The sequence below is a fragment of the Drosophila sechellia genome, chromosome 3L, assembly GCF_004382195.2.
Source record: "Drosophila sechellia strain sech25 chromosome 3L, ASM438219v1, whole genome shotgun sequence".
Taxonomy (NCBI): Eukaryota; Metazoa; Arthropoda; class Insecta; order Diptera; family Drosophilidae; genus Drosophila; species Drosophila sechellia.
In genome coordinates this window covers 3,226,071-3,248,189 of record NC_045951.1, presented here as the reverse complement: position 1 = coordinate 3,248,189, position 22,119 = coordinate 3,226,071, and the positions used below count along the sequence as shown (strand labels likewise).

Genomic DNA, 22,119 nt, shown 5'->3' with positions numbered 1-22,119 from the left:
TAATTGGGCAAGCATTAGCGTAGCAATTTGATTTGTTTTTATTATTTCGGTTTAAGATTGCTTACAAATACGAAGATTATTTGTAAATTATACAATAATGTGGCGGACCCATCCGAGGTTGTTCCGGGCATATCGAATGGAAAGTTATAGTTATAGAATGGATTTGTAGTTGGAATGGAAATGGAACTGGGGACCATCTCTATATACACTATATACACAACACGACTCCTCTCGCACGACTCAATTAATTAGACTACAATACAAAAGTACAAAACGAAACTCAACAAAATCGTCAAAAAGGCGCTTAAATTAGTTTATCTCATTTGGATGGAATTTTACTGGTTTTCACACTTTTTTTCTTTCTTGCTTTCAGTTACAATTACTCAGCGTTTAATTTAATTACTTTGTTTGCTTTTGGAGACACAATAAATATTTAATTAAGTGCAAATCGTTCAGTAATCCTCGTCATCTTCATCTGGCGGATCTGTGGCATAGGTCAGTTCGTTCAGGTAGAACCATTTCTAGGGTATAAGATAGCTCATAAGTATATGTTCCAAGAAATGGAGGCATTATGGAACTCACTGGTGACTCTGTGCAGTTAAAGTTGTAGTCCCAATCACAGATTCTGTACTCCTGGTTAAAACTCGTCTCATTGGCGCACAGATGGGGAATCCGATTGCCCTCCTCGTCGCACATGTGAAAGATCTGTTGAATCGAGTTGCATATGTATAGTATACTTTTAGGCTCTTGGAAAACTCCTTTTCAAAGCTTGGATTAAGCTTATTGCCCTTCTTTTTCCTGAGAGAGAGATACTCACCTGGCAATTGTACTCCATGTCGGCATAGAAGCCCACAGAACGCCTCTTGCAATCGAATGAGAATGTTATATTATCTAAATTCGTCCATTCCTTCGTCTTGTGATTTTGAAATACTGGACTGGCTGGCTCTTGGCCTTGAACCGCAATGGCGGCCAGCAAAATAGGACCTGGAAATGACCATGCAAAGAGATAGATTTAATTTAACTTGAATACTTTATGAGTTAACATAGTTCACTGCAAAAGAAGCTCCTTATAAGGTACTTGTAAATTCAAGCCAAAGCTACCGTTTTGCACCTGCAATTCCCCCAGTTGGCCTGCCAGGTGTCTTCCTCCTCTTTCGCCCACATTGACCATGGCCAATTTCTTAAGTTATTTGGCTCACGCATGGCCCAAACACTCTGAGTGGGCCAAAATGGGGGGAAAAAACAAAACAATGACCGATGACAGACGGTTTGCGTTAACTGAGTGGCTTAATCGACGCACTTAGCATTTAATTTGTGTCTCCGTCTCGACTTGACTGGAAATTGAAGTCTTTATTGAGGCCACTACTCACCTAGTAAAACGCCGGAAAGCCATAAAATTCTATAACTGTAAACCATTTTTGTGGTGTTGGACATTTTGGCGTGATTTTTGTTTTTTTCCCGACCGACTGCTGTCCGCTCCGTTTTGATATCACGCTGAAAATCCAAATCACGATCGTCTCGCACTCGCTCTCTCGCTCTCTCTCTGTCGCACACACTCGCCCTCTCGCTCGCTCTTCTGGCCTCTTGCTACGCGTCCATTTAGCTGGCTCTGTTTTCAATTAGGAAGCGTGTCTTCAGTTTATGGCCGGCACATGGCTAAAACGGGGAGCGGACTTAAAGAAAGAAAACAAAATCAGTCGAAATGGCAGTGAGCTACAATATGTTGAATTAGGCTATTTTACATTATTCAACGGGGATTAAATAATAAATACATTTGTGGAAGGTAATAACCTATAGTAAGGAAATGCAGGCCTTACAACATGGCTACTTAATTTAACACTTTAAATAAATATCTTGTTTTCAGAATCTTGAAGAACATATACAGATATCACTCGCTAGTTATGAAATTCTGTAAACAAAATGCCAAACTTGGCCATATCTTTTCCTTCCTTCATCAACTGGTTGAGGTGGGCTTTCGGCTCATTACCAAACCAACCAGACGAGGCTTAGACGCAATTTACATGCCAAACCCACGCGGCCAAGACTTTGGACTGACTCATCATCATCGTCAGCCGGATGTTTCGGTTTCGCAGTAATCATCTCTGCTAATTGATTTTCCCCGATATGCAGCTGACACCAGTTGAAAACCACTCCAAAACTCCAAAAGTGAGTAATCCGCACCTTGTTTGGGCCAACAGGATATGTGTGTCGGCAATCGCTGACCCACTTTGCTGCCATTCAAAGTTCTTTTCTATGCCTTCAACGAAATCTAAAACATATTTATGTCATAATAGCCGAATACCACATCAATCATACGTTGCCAAATTAACAGAGCTCGTTTGAAATGATTTAAACGTCATTTAGAGACAATAAGTCTCAATGGCAGATTCAATCGACAAAAAAGAATTCACTTATGCAAAAACTTGTTTACTGCTTTTTCCAGCGAAGTGAGTGATTTATTTTCGAATTTGTATGGCCGATTGTGTTTTTTTCAGCAGCGAGTGAAAGAAGGCCATGTTCGACCTTGTGCGCTCAATTAAATTGTCAACCCTTTCGCATTGGCGATTCCCTTGATTAATCCAAGTCTTTCACCTGGGCCCCGAGTAAGTCCTTGACATTTTATCGCAATTTATGGCCGCCAGATGCGTAGATGCTGTCGATGGGCAAAAAGGCCACGAAAGACGAAACCCAAGCCAGACGAAATAATCGTAAATTGTCTTTATCTCGGCCTCCCTCGCAACTAATTTTCAGCGCCAGGAGTTGGGATCGCGACTGCATCAAAAATGAATGATATGCAACATTTTTGCCATCCCTCCAAAGACTCTCAGCTCCGTGATGAAGTGAAGGCAGTCTTAAGGCGACGTAAAAGGTCATCAGTGCCAGGCGGAGCAAAAAGCCATCTTCACGCAAAACTGGTATAAATTTCATGGATCGCATGGGCACGTTGGTGGAAAGAGGGGACCCTGGATGAACGCCTCTGAACAAAGAGGCGCCTCCAAGATGACACAGCAGTCATCCAGCTGTCCCGAACCCTGTCCATTTGGGCAGCTCGTCTTTCGCCGTCATTTCAATGGCCATGGGCTGGCGATGGCGCCTGTGACAATTGGTCAAAACCCCGCTCAAAGCGGGCTCCCCTCGAAATGCCCCATTAAGCCCACTCTTGAATCTCTCTCTTGACTGTTTCCGCAAAATGGTTTGACAGTTTTCGGAGTTTCGGGCTAATGGGAAAACACTCAAGCAGCTTCAAATGACGCCTACAAATCCTTAAGAGGCTTTGGGCCGCGAAGTAATTGATTTGAACGGATTTCACACATCTTTGTTTCGGAGCGTTAAGTAGTTGGATACCAATGCACTAACATTTGTTTTATTGTTAATAATAGACTAACTTAATTTGAATTAAAAGGTGTTCCCATTTTAAGTTGAATGAATAAGGGTAGTTAATAAAGTATTGACAATTTAAGGGATGCTATTTAAGCATGATTGAGTGCTTTGATGAAAACTTTGCTAATTCACAAATATTACCAAGGGCATTCAGTCTTCGTTGATGACTGGCTTAAAAGAAGAAGAAGATTCCTCACCCTGGGCATCCCCCCAAATATTCATGGCATCCTCACTTTTGACATTTTCTGACGAGCGTGAGAAGCGACTGCTGCCTCTATACTATGGACTTTAGACCATAGTTGCTAGACTCGGAGCTCTAGAGAGCCCATCTGGCTTGGTCCATCAATACCAATTGGCGGTGGCTGGTTGACTTCGTGGCCGGATTCTGTTGGCCAGCGAATTCCTCGGATGCAACTGGCAAGTACAATGCTGTGGGCCATCTGCATGCCACGGGCATGTGTGGCATTCAATTTGGAAACACATTTTGAAAGTCTCATTTTACATTTTATGTTCGGGCCGTTTCGTTTTTTTTTTTTTTTTTTGGGATTTGGGGTTTCAGTGGACTCTCGTTGATTTGGTTTGTGGCTAATTCGGAAGTTTGTTGGCGTTGCCTTGCGAAACATCGCACTAATTTGTTAATTTCTGACGCGTAACCGAGGGCGCAATGTTTTATGGCATTTTGGCTCTGTAAATTATGCAAATTTATCAAATTAAATTGTATCTTTATGAAGCAACGGCATGCGGGTAAAGAAAGTGTTGCCCTTGAGTTTAATATAGTCTTTACTCCAGGTAAATTATTGGATAAATGTTTCCCTTTTGAACAAAATTATATTAAATTATCGTTTTTTTTTTTTTAATTTTACCAGGAAAGTAATATTTGGAATTATGCCGAATTGGTATTGCAACTGGATAGTGAAAAATATTTCTCGATGATTAAACAATAAAAAAAAAGTTAACAAGACCGAGTGGATGCAATTTGAGACTTATCTGCGCTTTTTTCTGCTCCAGCATGTGCAACAAAGTGAGGTGAATAGGCAAGAAAGTAAAATGGAAAAGCGGGGAAAATTATTTCACGTACATATGCGCATGTGTGTGTGAGTGTGTGCAGCAGCGGAAGCGTCGCTAATTGGCGGAACTGCCGCTCAGCAGCGGCAACAATGGCTGGAAAAAATAAAAAGCTGCAGAAATATGTTGAAACCCGGCGATGACGACACCTGAGATGGCTTATTGCCACCACCAGGCCCCGCTTCGCACCGCTCCGCCGGAACTGATCGGATGGGATCGGATCTCGAATCTCCAGTCTCGGATCTCTGATCTCGGATAGATGGCCAGCACTTGCATAACCGGACGGCAAACATGGCCTAATCATCCCATCCGACGCCCAAGTAGCGGTTAGCCAAATTGATTAGGCCGACAGCGTTGACACTTCAAACTTGGACTTTTGCACACATTTCGATTTCGGAAAAGCACCGCGAAATACCGCGAACAAATGACAACGATAAATGGTTGCCGTTTAATTGAGCCGCGATCCAAATGAAAAAGCCGCTTGACCAGCAACCCCCTGGCCTGCCCGCCCACTTCCGCCCCCCGCCCCCTCCTCATCCTCATCCAGACAACGACGATTATTGGCCTTGAAAATTTGGTACGCAGAAATGCGCTTAATGCGAAAAATCAATATTGCTAAAAACACAAACATACAAATAAAACCAAAAACGAGCTGACAAGTTGATCGCTCGGCTCAGTAAAACCGGCTTAAACGCGGACTTGTACTAAAACGAAGCAATCAGCGAGCCTAAAACTATACAGCTACACCAAAGCCCACAAATTAAACATAATTTGCTAAAAACTAAGTTAGACGTCCTTAACGTGTTTGAAAACGACGACAAAGAAATTACCAAGGAAATTTAAGGCTGATATCTTTAATTATATGTTCGAATGCATATTTACATTTGCACAAAACGAAAACAGCATTTTGACCGCTTTTATGATAATTGAAAACATAAAAAGTAAATTGAAGAAAGCCCTAGGGGCTTTCAATATTTAATTAAAATACGATTGTGTCAGATCATACACATCATCAAATTGTTTACAATATGTAAGCACTAAAATATTAATATTCAAGATTATATAAAAGCAATTAAACTTAAGGAAATTCCATGATGTACATCGTGTAATAGCACTATTATAAATATTATTATACCCATTTCAATTACAAATCTAAATTTCGATAAATGTTTAAATTGAACTTAAGCCCATCTTCAAAGCTGATACAGAGTGGCACCATTAATGATGCGATTACTTTCCTACCGAAAACACATAACATTTGAATCCAATTGATATATGTCTGACAAAATAATTAAGTTAAGCAATAAAAAGCCTGAAAGCTTATGACCATATTTTTATGGCTTATTTTTTGTTTACACCAACTTATTAGTTTAAGGAAACTGTTCGGACTCAAACGATAAATAATGAATTTATAGATCTATTAAATTGGAAATACCGCTTGGCATGGAGAGGAAATTAAATTTCAATGCTCAAGTTTAAAGAAAGTCACGTGACAACTCGTTTGGCAGTGGGAAAATATAAGCCAATTAATTACTGCATCTTAATTTCTTGTTTGGGTAAGCAACCATATTTCAATGGACATTGGATACTTGTAAAAAATACCAATTAAATGAGAAACATTTATAATGAATGGATCAGGTTTTTATCGCACCAACAGCTTGCAAAGAACATTGAACATTATGGCATTAGCAGAGAAACCTTCCGTGGCAGCCGCAATGAATGAAGACTCAATGAATAGAGTCTTTAACTAAATCCCATTGTTAACCCTACAAAATATGCGTTCAGGAAGTAGCGGTGGGCAGCTGGAAAGCGGCCTCAAAAGGTCGCACGAAACTAATAATTAATTAAAATTCCATTAAACGCGGCGAGATGCCGCCAAGAAGCATTGATCGATCACACAATGCCAATTCAGTGATTTAAATGCCATCAGCAGCTGCCAGAAAAGAAAGATCGATCGGCTACCGATTGCACATACAGATGTACCTGTGCTTGACCACCAAGTATGGGTCTTTCGATCCGAAGACGATGTCCATCCGTCATTAACATATCAGCTTTTGTGCTTCGCCAGAAATAACAATCGTTACAAGGGCATAACCGCCATCACCACCGGCTGGCTGATGATGCCGATGAAATATCTCGGTTATCTGGGCAGATACCCAGCGTCGAGTTTAAGCTGATATTTTTAGATTCGCCACGGTAACATCTCATTGAAGTTGCCCTTCCTCACTTCATAGATCTGACAACCCTCGACCAGCCAAAGATCGCAACTCATCCAATTTGTAGTGCGAATTCGCCCTCTGGCTGCCTTTGAAGTGCGGATTAGGCCTGCATCCCAGAAAGATACAAGACCACGAAAACCATCAAAATCATTAGACATTGATGTTGCCACGGAAACCAACTATTTCCAAAGGCTGCAGCATTTTATATTTTTATTTATTTCGCAATCTTGTATTAAATCTTAAGCCTTAAACTTGCCGGACTTGTTGGCTCTTTTGCAAGAAGAGGTGTGATATTGAGATCAAAATTTGTTCGTGAGCGCGGGGAACTTTTAAGCCTGCCATCGATTCTTGTTAACATTAGTCACAGGCTATTTATAAAACAAAACAACGACATAAGTGGCTAAGAGGCTTAACATCTATCAAGAAAACTTGTGAAAATAATTAAGCTAATCTAGTTTCTAATATACTAATTCGGATTAGGAATATCGGAAGTATTTGCAGAGTAGAAAAAAGCCTGCCTGTTTTTAAGATTGATCTTTTTTTGGTACCCCAATTTATTTTCATTTTCTCGAATAACAAGTTCCATTGCTCTGCACATTTTAGCACCAAATTTATGATCCATAAAGGCACTGTGACGCAAACGGTAAATCCATAATTTAAAAGAATTAGTTAACATAAATTGAATAATTTATCTTATTCTGTGCGGTTATATATAACACTGTCGTCTGCCGAAAAATGAATGTGTTCTGGAAACAACTTCACTTGGCATTTGATCGCGATTGGCCAATGGGTGGCCAATCGATTCTGGTTTGATTTCTCAATTGCGAATGTAAGCCGAACCGGTTGAAGCGAAACCCTTTTGGTCGAGTTCAAGGCTCGCCACGTGTCGTATACGTGATGTGCCGGCACTTGGGCAAATCCAATCCAATCCACACGTTGCATTAAGCACTTTTCACACAATTAAACAGCAGCGGCACTCAGCCATTTAGCCATTCAGCCATTCAGCCAGCGGGCAACATTAACTAACTAACTTGTAATGTGGCAGCAATAAATTTTATGTAAATCGCCGCTTTTTTTGTGTAGTTTAAGTCGCATTGCAGCCACACAAGAAAACGGTACGGAGCTAAACAATGCAAATAAATTACAACTGCGGGTACGGATACTTTGTAAGCTGATGTGCAATTGAATGCAGAGATGTACATACATATATGTTGGCAAAAAATAAGAGATCAAAAAATAAAAACACCCGCCATCGCAGACACAGATACTCGGCAAAAAATGCGCAGATTTTCCAAGAATTCGATGCCTAGCTGCACTTGACAACATTAACACAGTGTTCTTCTTGAATTGTATCAATAAACTAAATAAGAGCCTTTCAAAGAAATTATTCCAAATGTTTAAAACATCTTATTATTTATTTAAGAAGCTAACACTTCCAATTAGGAACTTTAAGCATATGTGTAAAATTGACTGTCTGGATATGCTTGCGATTGCTTGAGGTATTTACTATATATTTCTTTGAGTGTAAAATAAGCGGGTGGCTGCTGTGACTCTCAATCTCAATGCACTCTCAGCTGCTGCGGCAGTTGCATTTAACCTGCAGCAGCAACAACAATCGCAGGCAACAAGTTATTTTTGTCCAAGTCATCGATTGCATGCCAGCTTTTGGCTTCGTCTTGGCTATGAACGGAAAATGCAAGTGACTCCATCGGATTGTTTTTATACAATTTACGAAAGAATTTATACATTCCTACACCTAACGCGAAAAAATAAAGGCAAACCGAAACCAGCTATACAAAACAGAACTTGCTAATTGAAAAAAATGCTTGGAAATTATCAAAATTTAATTTTGCATAATATTAACACTAATTAGTGCTATCGCATATCAAGTTTATTTTAGCCATAAGGTCAAACTATCAAATTTCCCAAAATGGTTTAATAAAATCATCTAAAATATTGGTTAGCGTTCCAATTAGCATAAAAGTAGTTGAGATATGGATGGGTATGACAATTAGTTTATGATAATGGTAGATTCACCCAGTTTAGAGAACTTTTAGAGCCCCTTTTTGGCCATTTTGTTAGACGATAAAAAAAGAAAAATATATATATATTGTTCCGCCTTAGCCTTCTTAGTGTTTTATTTATTGATCAAGATTGTTTTGACATGCAAACATAAATGCTAGCAAATAATTAAAATAAACGAATGCGATAATTTATCACCATTTTTCAATTCTGTTTTTAATGGTTAGCTTTAAATTTGAAAAATATATTTAAAAAAACTCTCCCCGGTGTCTAAACTAAGATCATGCGATTTCTCTAAGATATCCCGCTGAGCAACTCGTTTACTTGTTCTTTTGCATATTCATGCGACACATGCGATGGCTATTCACCGCACCATTGTTATTTGAATGGCAAAGTTTAAGGTATTAGCCCGAACTAAGAAATCCACTCGAACGCCTCGTAATGATCGCCGCTTACGCAAAGTGCTCCGATTTGTGACAGATTTTGGTGTTTTGGTAGGCATTGAATTATGCTAATGGCGCCGATAGCGATATATCATTATGTGCGTGGCCCGCAGATCGTTATGTAAGTTTTGTTTGTTTGCCAGTTCGAATTCGGAGCACACACACGCATTATATAATGGGGGTTTTGCAGGCTGCACTTTGCCGAGGGCCTACCTTGATTTAGAGGTTGCACTGCGGCTGAGTATCCAAATATCCGAAATTCGAACTAAATCCGCATTAAATCCGAGAAATCCCAAGTCACTGAGGCACTGCAAACGACTTTCTTGCCAATTTTCGAGGCTGGCGCTTAATTATTTTTGAAAACGCATTTGCGTAAGATTTTCTTGGTGGGCATGCGTATATACAGAGATATTTAAATTTGGCGTTGATACTTTATGTAATGAACACTGGAAAAACTATTGCTATTACGATGGCGGATTGCTATGGCTATTTCACCAGCCAGAAAACGGCAACAAAATATATTTTATATATATATTTATATATATGTATATATAAATATAGCTCTTTCTTCACACGCACACACACTCAAAGTCGCGGCACAGCTCAAATCGAATCGCGTATCCGTCGGATGCAAAGATACAAAGCCAAAGCTAAAAGACAAAGCAACAACCGTTCGCTCAAGCGCCCGTTGAACGAATAAAACGGCCCAAAGACTTGGCCCAAACACTTGACTTGGTCCGCAAAAAAGGCAGCGCCAAAACAAAGCCAAACAAAGCCAGCAAAGTCAGAAGAAACTGCGCAAAGACAGGCGCGAAATGAAAAGTGTTTCGTTTGGAATTGTCTTTACTTGTTTGCCGTGTCTTTTTGGCCAATGCATTTGTGTTGGCCTCGCTAGCTTACGGTGTGTGTTTTATTGGTCTGGAGACGTGAAAACGTTTGCAAAGTCGGCGCTCAACTGGTTCGCAGGCCGCCGCTCAAATTGGTTTTATACGCGGATCGCATCGCATCGGAATGGATTGAATCGCTCTCGTGTTGAGCGCACTTGTATCTCAGAGATACATCCGCTGCATTCGCAATGGCCAAAAGAGATGGCCATTGAGGTAGGTTTACTTAGCTGCAGACTCCGCCAAGTGTGGTGGACTCGCTGGTTTCGGCAGTTTGGTGGTGCCAACTGGTTCCATTTCGGAGAATAAAGCTCCAGCTGCCAGTTGATTATTGGAGTATTCAAAATGTAGGCTCTTCATCTCGAATTTCATGGCTAGGCGAATGGACGAATACTGATTAGCCAGTTCCAACTGCCGAATGTGTGACGCTTTCAATTACCAGTTCTGGATGGAGCTCTCTTTCTATCACCCCTTATATGTACACTATCTTTGGGTATATCTGTTTTCCTAAAAATGAAGCTATTAAATTTCTTCTATACCCATTCAAAATAGTTGTGTATCAAGCCTGTTCTCAAATCGATTTGATTTTAATGGTTATCAAATATCAAAAAGTCATATAATTCCCATTGCAGATTTTTAGGTGATAAACTTAAGTGTATTCTAGGTCTTGAGTTGTCCGCCCAGCTGTCCTTCCTTTCTCGTTTTTAATTAGCATAATTAAAATAAAATAAAGGCGAGCAATGGCCAACACCACAAAACCAACCACCAAAAAAAAAAAAAATTAAATTAGCATGAGAACAACTTTTAGTTTTATTCATTTCTCTTTTTAAGTAATTCGGTATGATTTTGTTGTTGGTTTCATTTGGGTATCTTCTGTGTGAGCGTCTCTGTTTTTGGATATTTGTGGTTTTGTTACTTGGCTATGCGGCCAACTGCTAACTTTGCGTCAAGTTCATCAAACACGTCTGATTAGGAGCCCGCCCGCCTCAAGTGGTAACTGGTTGAGTTACCAGCCCCCGAGTATCTGGGGGTTTTTGGCCAAGTCAGAGACTCTGGTCATTTGAATGCCAAAGGCATCGCACACTGCTCTTTTCACATTTGCCGTTGGTCTTTCGGCTCTAAAAGGCAATTTATGATGAGCGCGAACAACGAATTTATGACCGGCGGTGGATCCACAGCCGACACGGAATCAGACACCGACCCACCGGCCGTTTGATGCGAAACTGCCTGGGCTTAAATGTCAAACTAATTTAGCCAAGACACTCCATTAAAACTGGATTAATTAAAGGCGCAACGGCAGCTGCGGTCAAATTGAAGCTATTGATTGTGATCAGTTCGGAAGATATAAACATATCTTCCCGATCCACACAATGCAAAGGCTTCGAAGAGCCCAAGTCACTGACTGGATGACTGATTGATTAGCTAATTAAATGACTTATTGAGCACCCACTTGATGGACTATCAGCCAGATATATACAAAGATACATATACATATTGGCTGATGGAGCGAGATTAATGTGACGGGATTGGCAGGTCTGGGATTTTTATTGTAGTTCAAGGGCAAGAGACCCGATAAAGTTTAATGAAGAAGTTAAGTTGATACCGTACAATGTATTTTTAATACTACAATTTAAGTATCCATTAGTGAGCGATCGCCCTAAATTGTTCAAGTGTGAATCATGAATTAAGAACTCGCCTTACTTTATGGTCTTTTAAAGATATGCCTCAGAAAATAGTATCTTAACAACACACATTAACTGGGGGAGCAAGGTATCTTTATGAGTGTTTATTTGAATGACCAAATACCGAAGAGATCTAATAATAGACTATATAGACTAGCTGATTGATTATCTTATTGGCGCCCGGACATTTGTCATTCTATTGGCGTCGGTAGAGTCTCAAGTGGCTGGTAATTAGCTGACTTTGCTTATGTAATTACTTCAAATATTTTAATAACAAGTGGCAACTAGCAGGGCGTATGCGCAATGTCGTATCTCTTACCGGCTGCACTTGGTCAATTAAGTCGAGTGCTCCACAAGTTGCCTCATTTCCAATATGCGATCGCCAGTGGAACCCGAAAAGGAAACGAAAGGTGTTGACCTTGTCAGCTCGGGCCAACACGCACCGCGTTCGGACCAAAAGACACATGGCTGGTCTTACCCGGTTTGCCTTCCCCCAAAGAAAACAAAAGATAATGCAAATATGTGTGAAAACCCTTCTGAAGATCAGAAGCCGGTCTTAGGTTGGCTGAAAAAGTGAAAGTTAAGCCATGCTTAAGTCGTCCCTAAATCATTCCAAGTTCAAGGTTGCACTTGGTCACTGGTATTTAAGCATTTTCACATTCAAAATTGATATACCCACAGATGCATACATATACCATTTGTGGCCAGTATATACATACATATCCATACATATATATTAGCGCTAATTTCTTGACATTTACCGCTTTCATTCAGGGGTATTTTGTTGTTGCCACACTTGATCACCAAAAATGATGTCCATAATTACGCCGATGTTTATCGATTTTTAAGTTGTATACCCCAACACAGTTTGCTCGTTTTTGTGTTTTTTGTGGAGCGGATTATACAACAAATATTTAACACCTTGCAGACAATGGAAGTTGGGTTTTTATCGCTGTTGGATTACTGGCCGACTCGCATTTGAATTGCTTTTCAAATCCACTCGGTAAATTAAATCGTGTAGATTCCATTCGACGGGTAATAACCCGTCCAATGTTGAAAGTCAATAAAATATCAAGTTTTATTTTATATTTCGTGCGCATGTGTGTGTTTTTATTCGCCTTTTAGCTGCCAAGCAGCCCAAAAGTTTGCATTCAAAGCACTCGCAGCAACTGCATGTTATTATCTAGAGCATGAAATCCGACTGACCGCCTCACTGGAAACCAACTGGACTGAACTGAGCCGGACAAGTGGCTGGTGGCCAAGAGATTGCTAGCACCCCAGAATCCATCACATAGTAATCCCCGCAAGACGGATTTCGAGTGTTCTGCGCTCGTTTAAGGGGGCATTTTCATCACAGGGTATTTATAATTAACTATAAGTCATTGGCTGATATTAAAGTTCCATTGAATGTTATCCATGATTACTTGCATAAGCCATCAGATTAATTATTTGTCTTAAGAGTATGCAATTTGTGAAACAACTACCCAAATAAATGAGTAGTAACTAGTTTATTCGTGACATGATTTTGTCAGTGACAAAAAATGGCCCAATTTAATTACATATCCCATTCACCGCCACTCCACCCACAACAATCCGTTGAGCTACTTCCCCTTCTCCCAGGCTCGAAAACCGCCCAAATGATTCTGTCTGCACTTGCCCAATCATCTCCGTTTCAGCAACTAATCTGTCTGCAGAGTATTGCAATTTACCTAAGCAGCTCGAAGCTACAGGAAAAAAGCGGCGCAGAAGCCAATGAAGTCAATTACTCAATTCCCCCCCATTTTCTTGGGTACCTTGGCTGGTGGCGAACAATTGCCGCTCAAAGTTGAAGTTGAATTGGCGCTGACTGCAACCGAGTCCGCCCTCTTGGCTACTGCGCGCCACTCGGATTCCGATTCAGACTAATTTTCTTGGCTTCGAGAAGAGCACACACACACACTCGTGTGTGCAATGTGTGTGGTGCAGTTGGTCGGGCAAACAGAGTGGCGAATTTGGCCGTTTTAAAGCGAATATCGTGAAAATTGTTCCACTTCAGCAGGTGCCAGCTATTCACAAGGAAATTTACGTCTACAAAAAAATGCTTTTAGCATTAGCATTTAGATTACGAAATTCTACTTAGTTAGCAACTACCAATAGTTTCAATTAAAGTTTATAATAGATTTCCATGCTCTTCAACCAAAAGGAATCAAAATAATCCTATGTACAATAGTTCTAACCAGCCATTCAATACAAAAAGAAATAATTAATTTGTAATATTTAAAGGCAAAATAACTGCCCATTTGTCTAAACTCACAACTGAAAAGAAATAATATCATATTGTGTGCAAAAAATCCGCTAGTTTTCGATACAATTACGGTAACTTATATGCAAATTTTACCAACCACATTTTGGTTAACAATAGTGGCCATCACTGATCGGCGGATCACGTGCAGACGGCCTCAGCGGGCGGGAGAGGGGATGGATGAAGGGTGAGCGACTGGGGCGACTGTCGTCGGGCGGTCGCGTTCGTTTCTTAAGTCATTCGTTTTGCCTGACACTAAACTGTTGCACTAAAGTGTTGAGTTTGTTTTGCTGGTTTGCTGGCTGCTCTGGCTTGTTTGTTGTTGTTTGGCGCTTGTCGATTTTACAGCCAAGTTTGTTTTGGGCTTTGTGTATGTTTTTATATATATACATTTGGCGCTCGTTGTTTTTCTACATTTGCCATGTAGTTGGGTCAGGTTGCAGATTCGAAAGTGTGTCAATTTATTACTGCAATGAATTGGTAACGCTGTTGATGCTGTTTGTAGCTGCTGGCAGGGCTTTTGCTTAAATTTAATTAACTGCAATCATTTGTTTTGCCTGTTCACTGGTCGCGGTGGGCGTGTCACTCAATTAACTCTGACAAATTCGAAAACATTCCGCGGAAGAAGCTGGCTTAGGAGATGGGGGAAGGTCATTCCCCGCGGCCAATGGACCAGGAACGGACCCATCAGCTGGATGTGGGTTAAATGTTAGCCCATGTACTCGGGCTAGACCCATGATGATGAGCCTCACATTGCACATTGCATAAGCCGCGTGCGCAGCCGGCAGCTGGAAAATAGTAAAATCACACTCAACAATATTTCTTCTTGTTCATTAAAGAATTTCACAACATTAATTTGTTGTGACCATTGAGAAAAATAAAAAGTCGCATATGTTTTTAGAATCTAAAAGGTATAATCATCCATATTGCTTTAAAGGCTTAAAAATTTCTGGAAAATTGAGTTTCTATATAGGGCTTTACAAATTTATCCCTTACTAAATTGCATTCACTGAAAAGTATTACATTTTAATGGAACTTGTATAGTAACTTTTATCCTTTTTACTCTCTGAATTTTTTTTACTGTGCACAGACAAAAGCAAATGGTAGAGTGCAGGCCATAAATACGGCACGGCAGAGTGCTCAAGTGCCATGTAAAAGCCATTAGGGAAGACATGAACGATGCTGCGCTGCAATCCGTTTTCCTTCGGTTAATGTCTTCGATTTCAACTCGGATTTTATGTGTGAGAAATCCACCGAAATGGTAGACTGTCTGTCTGATACGCATTTTCGGTAATTCCGAACGTGTTTTATGTGCAGCCTGTGCAGATAAACCAAGGCAACAGAAGCCAATGAATTGCCAATGTGGGAGTTAACTCAACTTCCAGTTCGCAAACGACCCATTGAAGTTCCACAAATGAAGAGCCATCTGCAGAAGCTTCATGAAAGAATAAGTAGAAGCACAGTTGGCCTTGAGAAGCTTTAAAGCTTTTTCTTGGACCAACATACATACTTATCGAATTTAAGATTTAAAACCTATTTCAATCAGACCATACATGTTTTAAAACTAAATTTGTTCAATATTCAAAAACTATTTTGTGGGTCAAAAAATATTTTATTTTAATGTTAATATAATTATAGTTAAATATAGAATTTTGAAAATTATTACAACTTATATATTATTATTTATTTAAGAAAGTGTATCTTTCCCACGCTATAGTTTATTTGTATATGTAAAGTATTTTACATATACCTTACTTAACCTTACTTTACTTAAAGCAGTTCGATAAATGATCGTGTATGAAAGTTTCCTAGAAAAGCTTTTTAAGCTTTTACAAGCAGTGCAACCGTTGTATATGTATAAAATTTAAAAATATTTTCAATTTCGGGTGCATCATCGAAATACCTTATGCGGCTTTGGAAATTCTATTCGCATCGTTTTCGTTTCGATGTCGTAGCAACTTGATATCCTATTTTTATGAATAATACATGTAAGAGTTTTATTACAGTTAACAATTAAAAATCACACGGTTATTACAACGTTTAGGTTTTCCTTTAACAACTTTCGGCATTGCTCCACACTTGCTGTGTTGCTATCTCTGGTGAATTCCACACACCGATTCCCGCCTTTTCTGTTCCCTCTTGTCTCTGTCCTTTTATTCTGCTGTCGCTAAACAATCTTCCCAAATCTTAATAAATATCATCGTGGATGGACTCCACCACATAGAATTCTCATGACGACGCAGATGGGTTTTCCTGCCATTCATGTATTGGAAAATTACCAGCTGTTTTGGAGACTGGCGCCTCCGAATGCGATAATAAACTGAAATCCAATCCGCTTTGTGTGGCCAGCAAAACCCGAGAACAAAGTAAAATCAACAAATCCAAGTCGCCAAACCGACTCGCAATAATCGCTCGATGAGTCCCATGAAAACGCACACTCATCAAAAATCAGAGAAACGCCTTTTTATTCAAGTATACATTAATGGTTTATTAACTAATAAATAACGCAGGCCAGGCGAAAATAGGCAAACCAGATGGGGGAATCCAAAATTAAACCAGCTGAAAGGGGGAGATGGTAGGTGGAAAGTAATATTGATTGGCGATCGCTGGAGGGTCAGTGCTTATCAGGCAGTCGCCTCTTCTCCACCTTTCTCGATCTCCAAAACTGTAATCGATTCCGTTTTCGCTGATTGTTCACCTTGGTACACCTAACCTCTTATAGGCTATGTCTGATCGGCTTTCGAATGCACAGACAAAGCCTAGTAGAGGCTAGATTTAAAAGGAAACTTTATTTTAAGAACGGTGAGATTTGGATAGTGTCAGCTTTTCTTTCGTTTTACTTGTACATTTTTTTTGCGAATTTTTTACGATAAAAGCAAAGCATTTGTGCCACTTTCTTTGCAGTGCTCGGAATCTGGATTTTTTCGTTTGCCGTCTTAATTTATGAACTTGTTGCCGCCGTTTCGCATTTCGTGTTTTGCGTACTGTTCATGTTTGATCTGCTGCCCGTTTTCGGATTTTTCTTTAATATAAAACTGCCACGTCTTTCACTCGCGACTTTCACTTTTGGGGCTCGTCAAGAGCCGAATTAATTGCAAGCCAGTCGAAAACTGATCAGCGGGCGATTGTCGAGCGCCCAAATGGAACGAGTGCCGCCTCGCAACTGATTGCGCTGCGTATATATAGAAACTCGTAGAGCCAATGTCTGCCAGAGTGCGAGAGCACGCCCTCGGCCAGCAACAACATAACATACACGATTATGGTTTGTGCATTTAAAGTTCAAGTTCAAAGCGAGACGGCAAGAATGCGAATTAGAATTGCTAGAATAGCGCAGAGAATCGAGAGCGGGGCGCGAAAAATTGAGAATGGAGAGACAAATGGCCAAGTGCACGTACACCGCCAAATAGAAGAGATCGCTATCTACACTCGATCAATCTCGATTTTAATGGATTGGGAAAACCCTGGAGTTTTTCTATATATATTAGATCTTTTCTTTCTAATTTTAATTTTATTTTTCTAAACATTTCTGGCTTTGAAGTACAACTGGAAAAATTAACCTCGATGTCAACTAAGCTATCTTAAAATTATTATATCAATCGATCTAGATTTCTATAGAGTTTGAAGAGTAATATAAGCTATCTGTGTTTCGTATTACTTTCATTGCATTCTCATTAAGTATCACAGATTTTCCAGTGTAGTGCTTTCTATTTCGGACCGGCCTTTGCTCTCTTTCCTTCTCTCCGATTCTTCTCACTCTCCGAATGTGTGAATAGAAAAAACTAGTGCTAGTTTCGCTGCTCTTTTTGTTGTGTTTGTAGTTTGGGAGGCAAAAAGTAATCCATGTCAGTAGAACACTTTCGATTTTAATTTTTTGTTCGCTTTTGCGGGCGCGTCGCGTTTCTTTTTTTTCACACTTTTTCTGCGCTAATTGCTTGATACTATTTTTCATCGTGCTGTTGTAGATTTTAGTCGTACGTTTAATGGCCAAACTTTCACTTTGCAAGTCAGAATTGTGAATTTCACTAGAACTTTTTGGTATTGAGATTATTTATTTTATGGGTCCTTGGCTATTTCTTATTTATTTATTTTTTTTTTTGCTGCTGCCAACCGATCTTGACACTTGCACAGTTTTGGTTTTAATAAACCCGAGTACGAAGTGATTTTATGCTTTTATACTCTCGCCAGCGCAGTCGGCAGCGCAGTCAGCGTCAATGGCGGCCATTGCGTGCATATATATGTATGCATATACACATATATATATATATGTACAAGTACATACACATATGTGCGTGAGTGTGTGTGCGATCGCTTCATTTTATTATTTTGTTTGACTTTTTAATATGCGAGAAAAGTACGAAAAGTAAAGCGAACGGAACGAACGGCGACGGAATGAGCAGTTTGCATCGCCCGATCGCCGCTTTATATATTTGCCTGATCCGTCGCCGCACACGCACACACTCTCGCAGCCGCGAATATGAGTTACTTTCGGTTCGAGCATCGTTCTTTTGGGGCAGCGGCAGCATTGCTGCTTCTGCTCGTATGCACTCCTTGTTTTTTGTCTGTTTTGGCGACCCACTCACACACACACGCTCGCCTGGGGGGCTCTTCCTGCAGCCTGTCCCGCCCACTCCAGCCCCCTTCTTCACACACAGGCACGCACACTCACGCAGATCCCCTCTTTCCACAATGGCGGTCAAGATTGTGGGATCTTACGCATTAGGTTGCTTTTTTATTATATACCTTTGGGAATGACGAAATATGTTATGAATCTTAAAATATTTTTAAAAATCATAAATATGCTAACTGACTCAATTAGTGATCAAAGTTTCTAAGATCTCCAAAAAGGGTGCAACAATTTATTTTTCAAAATATTATTGCAGTATATTTTGCAGTTACACCATTTTTGGTGTTTTGATGTTACTTTTTACAAGCGCCACTAGTATTGCGACCGCCATTGTAAGCCCCCAGACGCGTCGCTGCCACTGCCTCTTTCTCTCCAGGCCGAGTTTTTGCCGTTGGGTGTTGTCTGCCTGGTTGTTTCGCATATTTTTCGGCTTGCATTTTTTGCTGGCTACTTTCCTCTCTCCGAGGGCGCAAATTAAGTTCGAGTCATTAAACCGGTCAACTAAACTAGCGTGGCATCCCAAGCTTAAGATCAGTTGGCAAGGGGGTAAACAACAAGAGGTACATCTTGATCACTTGTGGTCACTTAAACGCTTTGTGCAGGGTTCCGAAGTTATTGACCGACTTTAGTGTAATCCGAGCACCACTGACATTCAATGCCTTCTTCTTCTCCTAGGAAATATGGCACCATCTGATAAATGCGCCAGATGAGCGGAAAACATAGCTGTTCGCACTTGAAGGGATTGGTTTTAAAAATAAAGGATGTGCTGCTAAATCATCGTTATATAATACACACAAGTGCTGGGGTTTTCAATTATTTAAAACCCTTATTACTTACCATAATTAATCGAGTAAACTATGTCACCAGCATTGCACAGCTGCAATTAATCAGTTCATTGATTCTATATATGTATGTATGTATGTATTTATGACATGGCTTTCACTCCGCCTACTTAAGTGCAAGACGATTATTGTTAGGTCCCGAAAAAAAAAGAATTGATAAATTAACTTGAACTCTCTCCACACGCGCAGCCGTTAATTATACGCCATGTATATCAGTCGACGTTCCTGTTTTTTGCGACTTTTGTCGGTTGTCGAGTGCCTTTCGTGCCGTATTTGTTATATTCTTATTCTGGCGAATGCAATGAACTCGGCTTGTTTATTTAAAAATAAAAATACAATTTGCAAAGAAATAAAAAGATCGCAGAACAAAAATCGAATCAACAAACAAAAGGAATTCTTTGTTTATGGCATTGCCAACCTGTGCTCATGTGCAGAGGCGGATAAGGAAAGGCACTTCTAAAAAGGGGTTATGGGATTCATAGCAGACCAATAACAAAAATTATACAAAGATACATAGTTTAAATACTTACTCTTAGAATAGAACAGTTAGAACTCACTGGAAACTCTCATAAGGTGCAGATACATATGTATATTTTGCTGAAGAATTCGCGATTCGCGAAACCCCCGTTAGAATCCACCCCTGATCCTTAGGGAGTGCGAGTGCAAGGCCCGATTGCTATCTCTGTTACACACGCCTACCTAGTTGCTCACCAATTGGGGCGCAAATTGCAATTTCGGGTTGTTTTGGCTTTCGGATGGCGATTTTAGAGAGCCGGGTTCATTGACATCGTGTAGATTTTGTTTATCAGTCGAAATACTTTGCTAACAAATTGCAGTCAATGACATTAGCCGCACAAAAAAGCGCACAAACATGCAGGGCGGATGTGGCAATCGCTCCGTCTCTTTCCTTTGCGTGGGGGGAGGGGGGTAGAGTGAGAGGAAAGGAGGGCGCAGGAGGAGCAACCGAGATGGCGAACAGGTCACGCAAGCGTACAACAGTTTATTCATCTCGCATCTCGCCAAAATGCGCAGCAGCGGAATCGACAAACTTTCCGAAGCCCCATCGATAAAGTGGAGATAGAAGACTGTCTTCTGCACACTTGTGCAAATCTCCGGGAACAAGAACAAGACCATGGCGATCAAAAACAATGGCACTTTGAGAAAAATCGTGCTAATAATATGATTAAGAATTTCTGTGGTTAAGATACTACTACTATAGAGGTAAATTCTGTTACTATTCTAATTTTAAAGTTTAAGGATTGAAGTAGCAGAAAAATAGGTTAATCTTTTAATTAGGTTACGGTCGCCCTATAATTGTATAATCCATTGTTAGACTACGATCCGATTTCTTTCCGTGATCTTCACTTTTTCGGGTTCTGTTTGTCCGGAAAAAGACGACTGCGGGGGGAGTACGAAATGGGGGCGCTGGGGGAGTGCCACTGCAAAATTGTTTAATTATAAGAAGTAAAAAACGAATCGCGCTGCTCGAGTGAGAGCGAGCGAGAGAGCGAGAGCGAGAGCTGCCGAGATGCAGATGCAGAGCGAGCGAGTGAGGGACAGAGATAAAGTTTTTGTTGAAGGACACACACGGTCTTTAAAAGTGAGTAATGCACTGGAGGTTGTTGACTCTATTTGCATCCCGCTCGCTCTGCCTGTTGCCATCGTCGCCTTCGCCTTGTGTATTTTTTATTTATTTCTTTTTTTTTAACTTTTTTTTATTTATTTTTATACTTATTTTGCACTGTCCACTGGGCTCGTCGTTGTTGTTTTGGTTTGCGCTGCTGCTGCCGATATTGTATTCAGTATTTGTATCTGTGTGTGGAGAATCTTTTGTTGTGCGTTTTTATTTTTCGGCATTGCAAGTGTGTGTGCGTGCGTGTGTGTGTGTTGTACAAAGTCAAAGTGATTAAACTTTATGCGCAATTTATTTTGCATTCACCACAACAGCAACAGCAACAACAACAGCGGCTAAGCCAAAAAAAAGCAGGCACAAAATTATTGTTTAATGCTAATTTAACACACGTCAAGTGCTGGCAGCCAAAAAACGTGGCTAACAAAATCGCGTTTACAGGTTCCGACAATCGCGAAGTGAGATAAGCGTTGTGATAACCATACACCGCGCCGAAAATGTGGCGCCCACTTGCCGCTAATTTCACCCATAAACTTGGCACCTTTAATTTGCAATTAAAAATATAAAAAGGGTACAAAGTTCTAAGAGAAGAATATGTGTTTTAAACAGGGTATTGACTTTGGTTCATTCATTAGTAAGTTATTTTGTATGATTGAAAGGGAAATTAAGAACAGGAACTACATTCATAGCACTAAGTTAATGGCCCCAACTGTTTTAGTCGCGGTTCGGGAAATAGAAATGGCAAAAATGTAGTCACAACCGCCTTGCAACATGACAAAAGCCATTGGAATTTGTGCATATTTTCCGGTCTGATTGACTCGGCGACTGTACGAATGTCGCACGTCGAGGAGAACAGCACATGTGCCTGGATGCGGGTGCTAAGCACTGCTCCTCGTCCGACTCAGAAGTTAATTTCACCCTTCTGTTTGACGGCGTGTTTTTTATCCAGAATTGGGGAACTGCAGTTGTGGCAGCCGCACAACATGCGGCTAAATGTTGACACCCAGCAGACGCCACAGTCACCGCAAAAACGCAAAAACGCAAGC

The 22,119-nt window shown here is 40.4% G+C and overlaps 2 protein-coding genes and 1 long non-coding RNA gene across 5 annotated transcripts; all 3 read right to left on the bottom strand.

Annotated features, from left to right (window-relative positions):
• Window positions 1–14: 14 nt before the first annotated feature.
• Window positions 15–10,099, bottom strand: LOC6610608. 3 transcript variants are annotated; one of them, XM_032718801.1, is made up of 5 exons: window positions 10,031–10,099; window positions 1,371–1,673; window positions 818–984; window positions 583–705; window positions 15–521 (listed from the first exon to the last, which is right to left on the bottom strand). In XM_032718801.1, the coding sequence occupies exons 2-5, from the start codon at window positions 1,432–1,434 to the stop codon at window positions 453–455; spliced, it is 423 nt and encodes a 140-aa protein (XP_032574692.1). In that variant the 5' UTR covers window positions 1,435–1,673; window positions 10,031–10,099; the 3' UTR covers window positions 15–452. The 3 variants fall into 3 exon arrangements, with proteins under 3 accessions (XP_032574692.1, XP_032574693.1, XP_002035175.1); XM_032718802.1 differs by lacking the exon at window positions 10,031–10,099 and adding an exon at window positions 9,978–9,998; XM_002035139.2 differs by lacking the exon at window positions 10,031–10,099 and adding an exon at window positions 9,344–9,666.
• Window positions 10,100–18,766: 8,667 nt separating this feature from the next.
• On the bottom strand, window positions 18,767–19,286 carry LOC116801086. Its single transcript, XM_032718655.1, has one exon. The coding sequence runs from the start codon at window positions 19,020–19,022 to the stop codon at window positions 18,870–18,872; it is 153 nt and encodes a 50-aa protein (XP_032574546.1). The 5' UTR covers window positions 19,023–19,286; the 3' UTR covers window positions 18,767–18,869.
• Window positions 19,287–20,708: 1,422 nt separating this feature from the next.
• Window positions 20,709–21,251, bottom strand: LOC116801187. Its single transcript, XR_004361825.1, has 2 exons — window positions 21,175–21,251; window positions 20,709–20,882 (listed from the first exon to the last, which is right to left on the bottom strand). It is a non-coding gene; the product is annotated as an uncharacterized LOC116801187 (long non-coding RNA).
• Window positions 21,252–22,119: the final 868 nt, after the last annotated feature.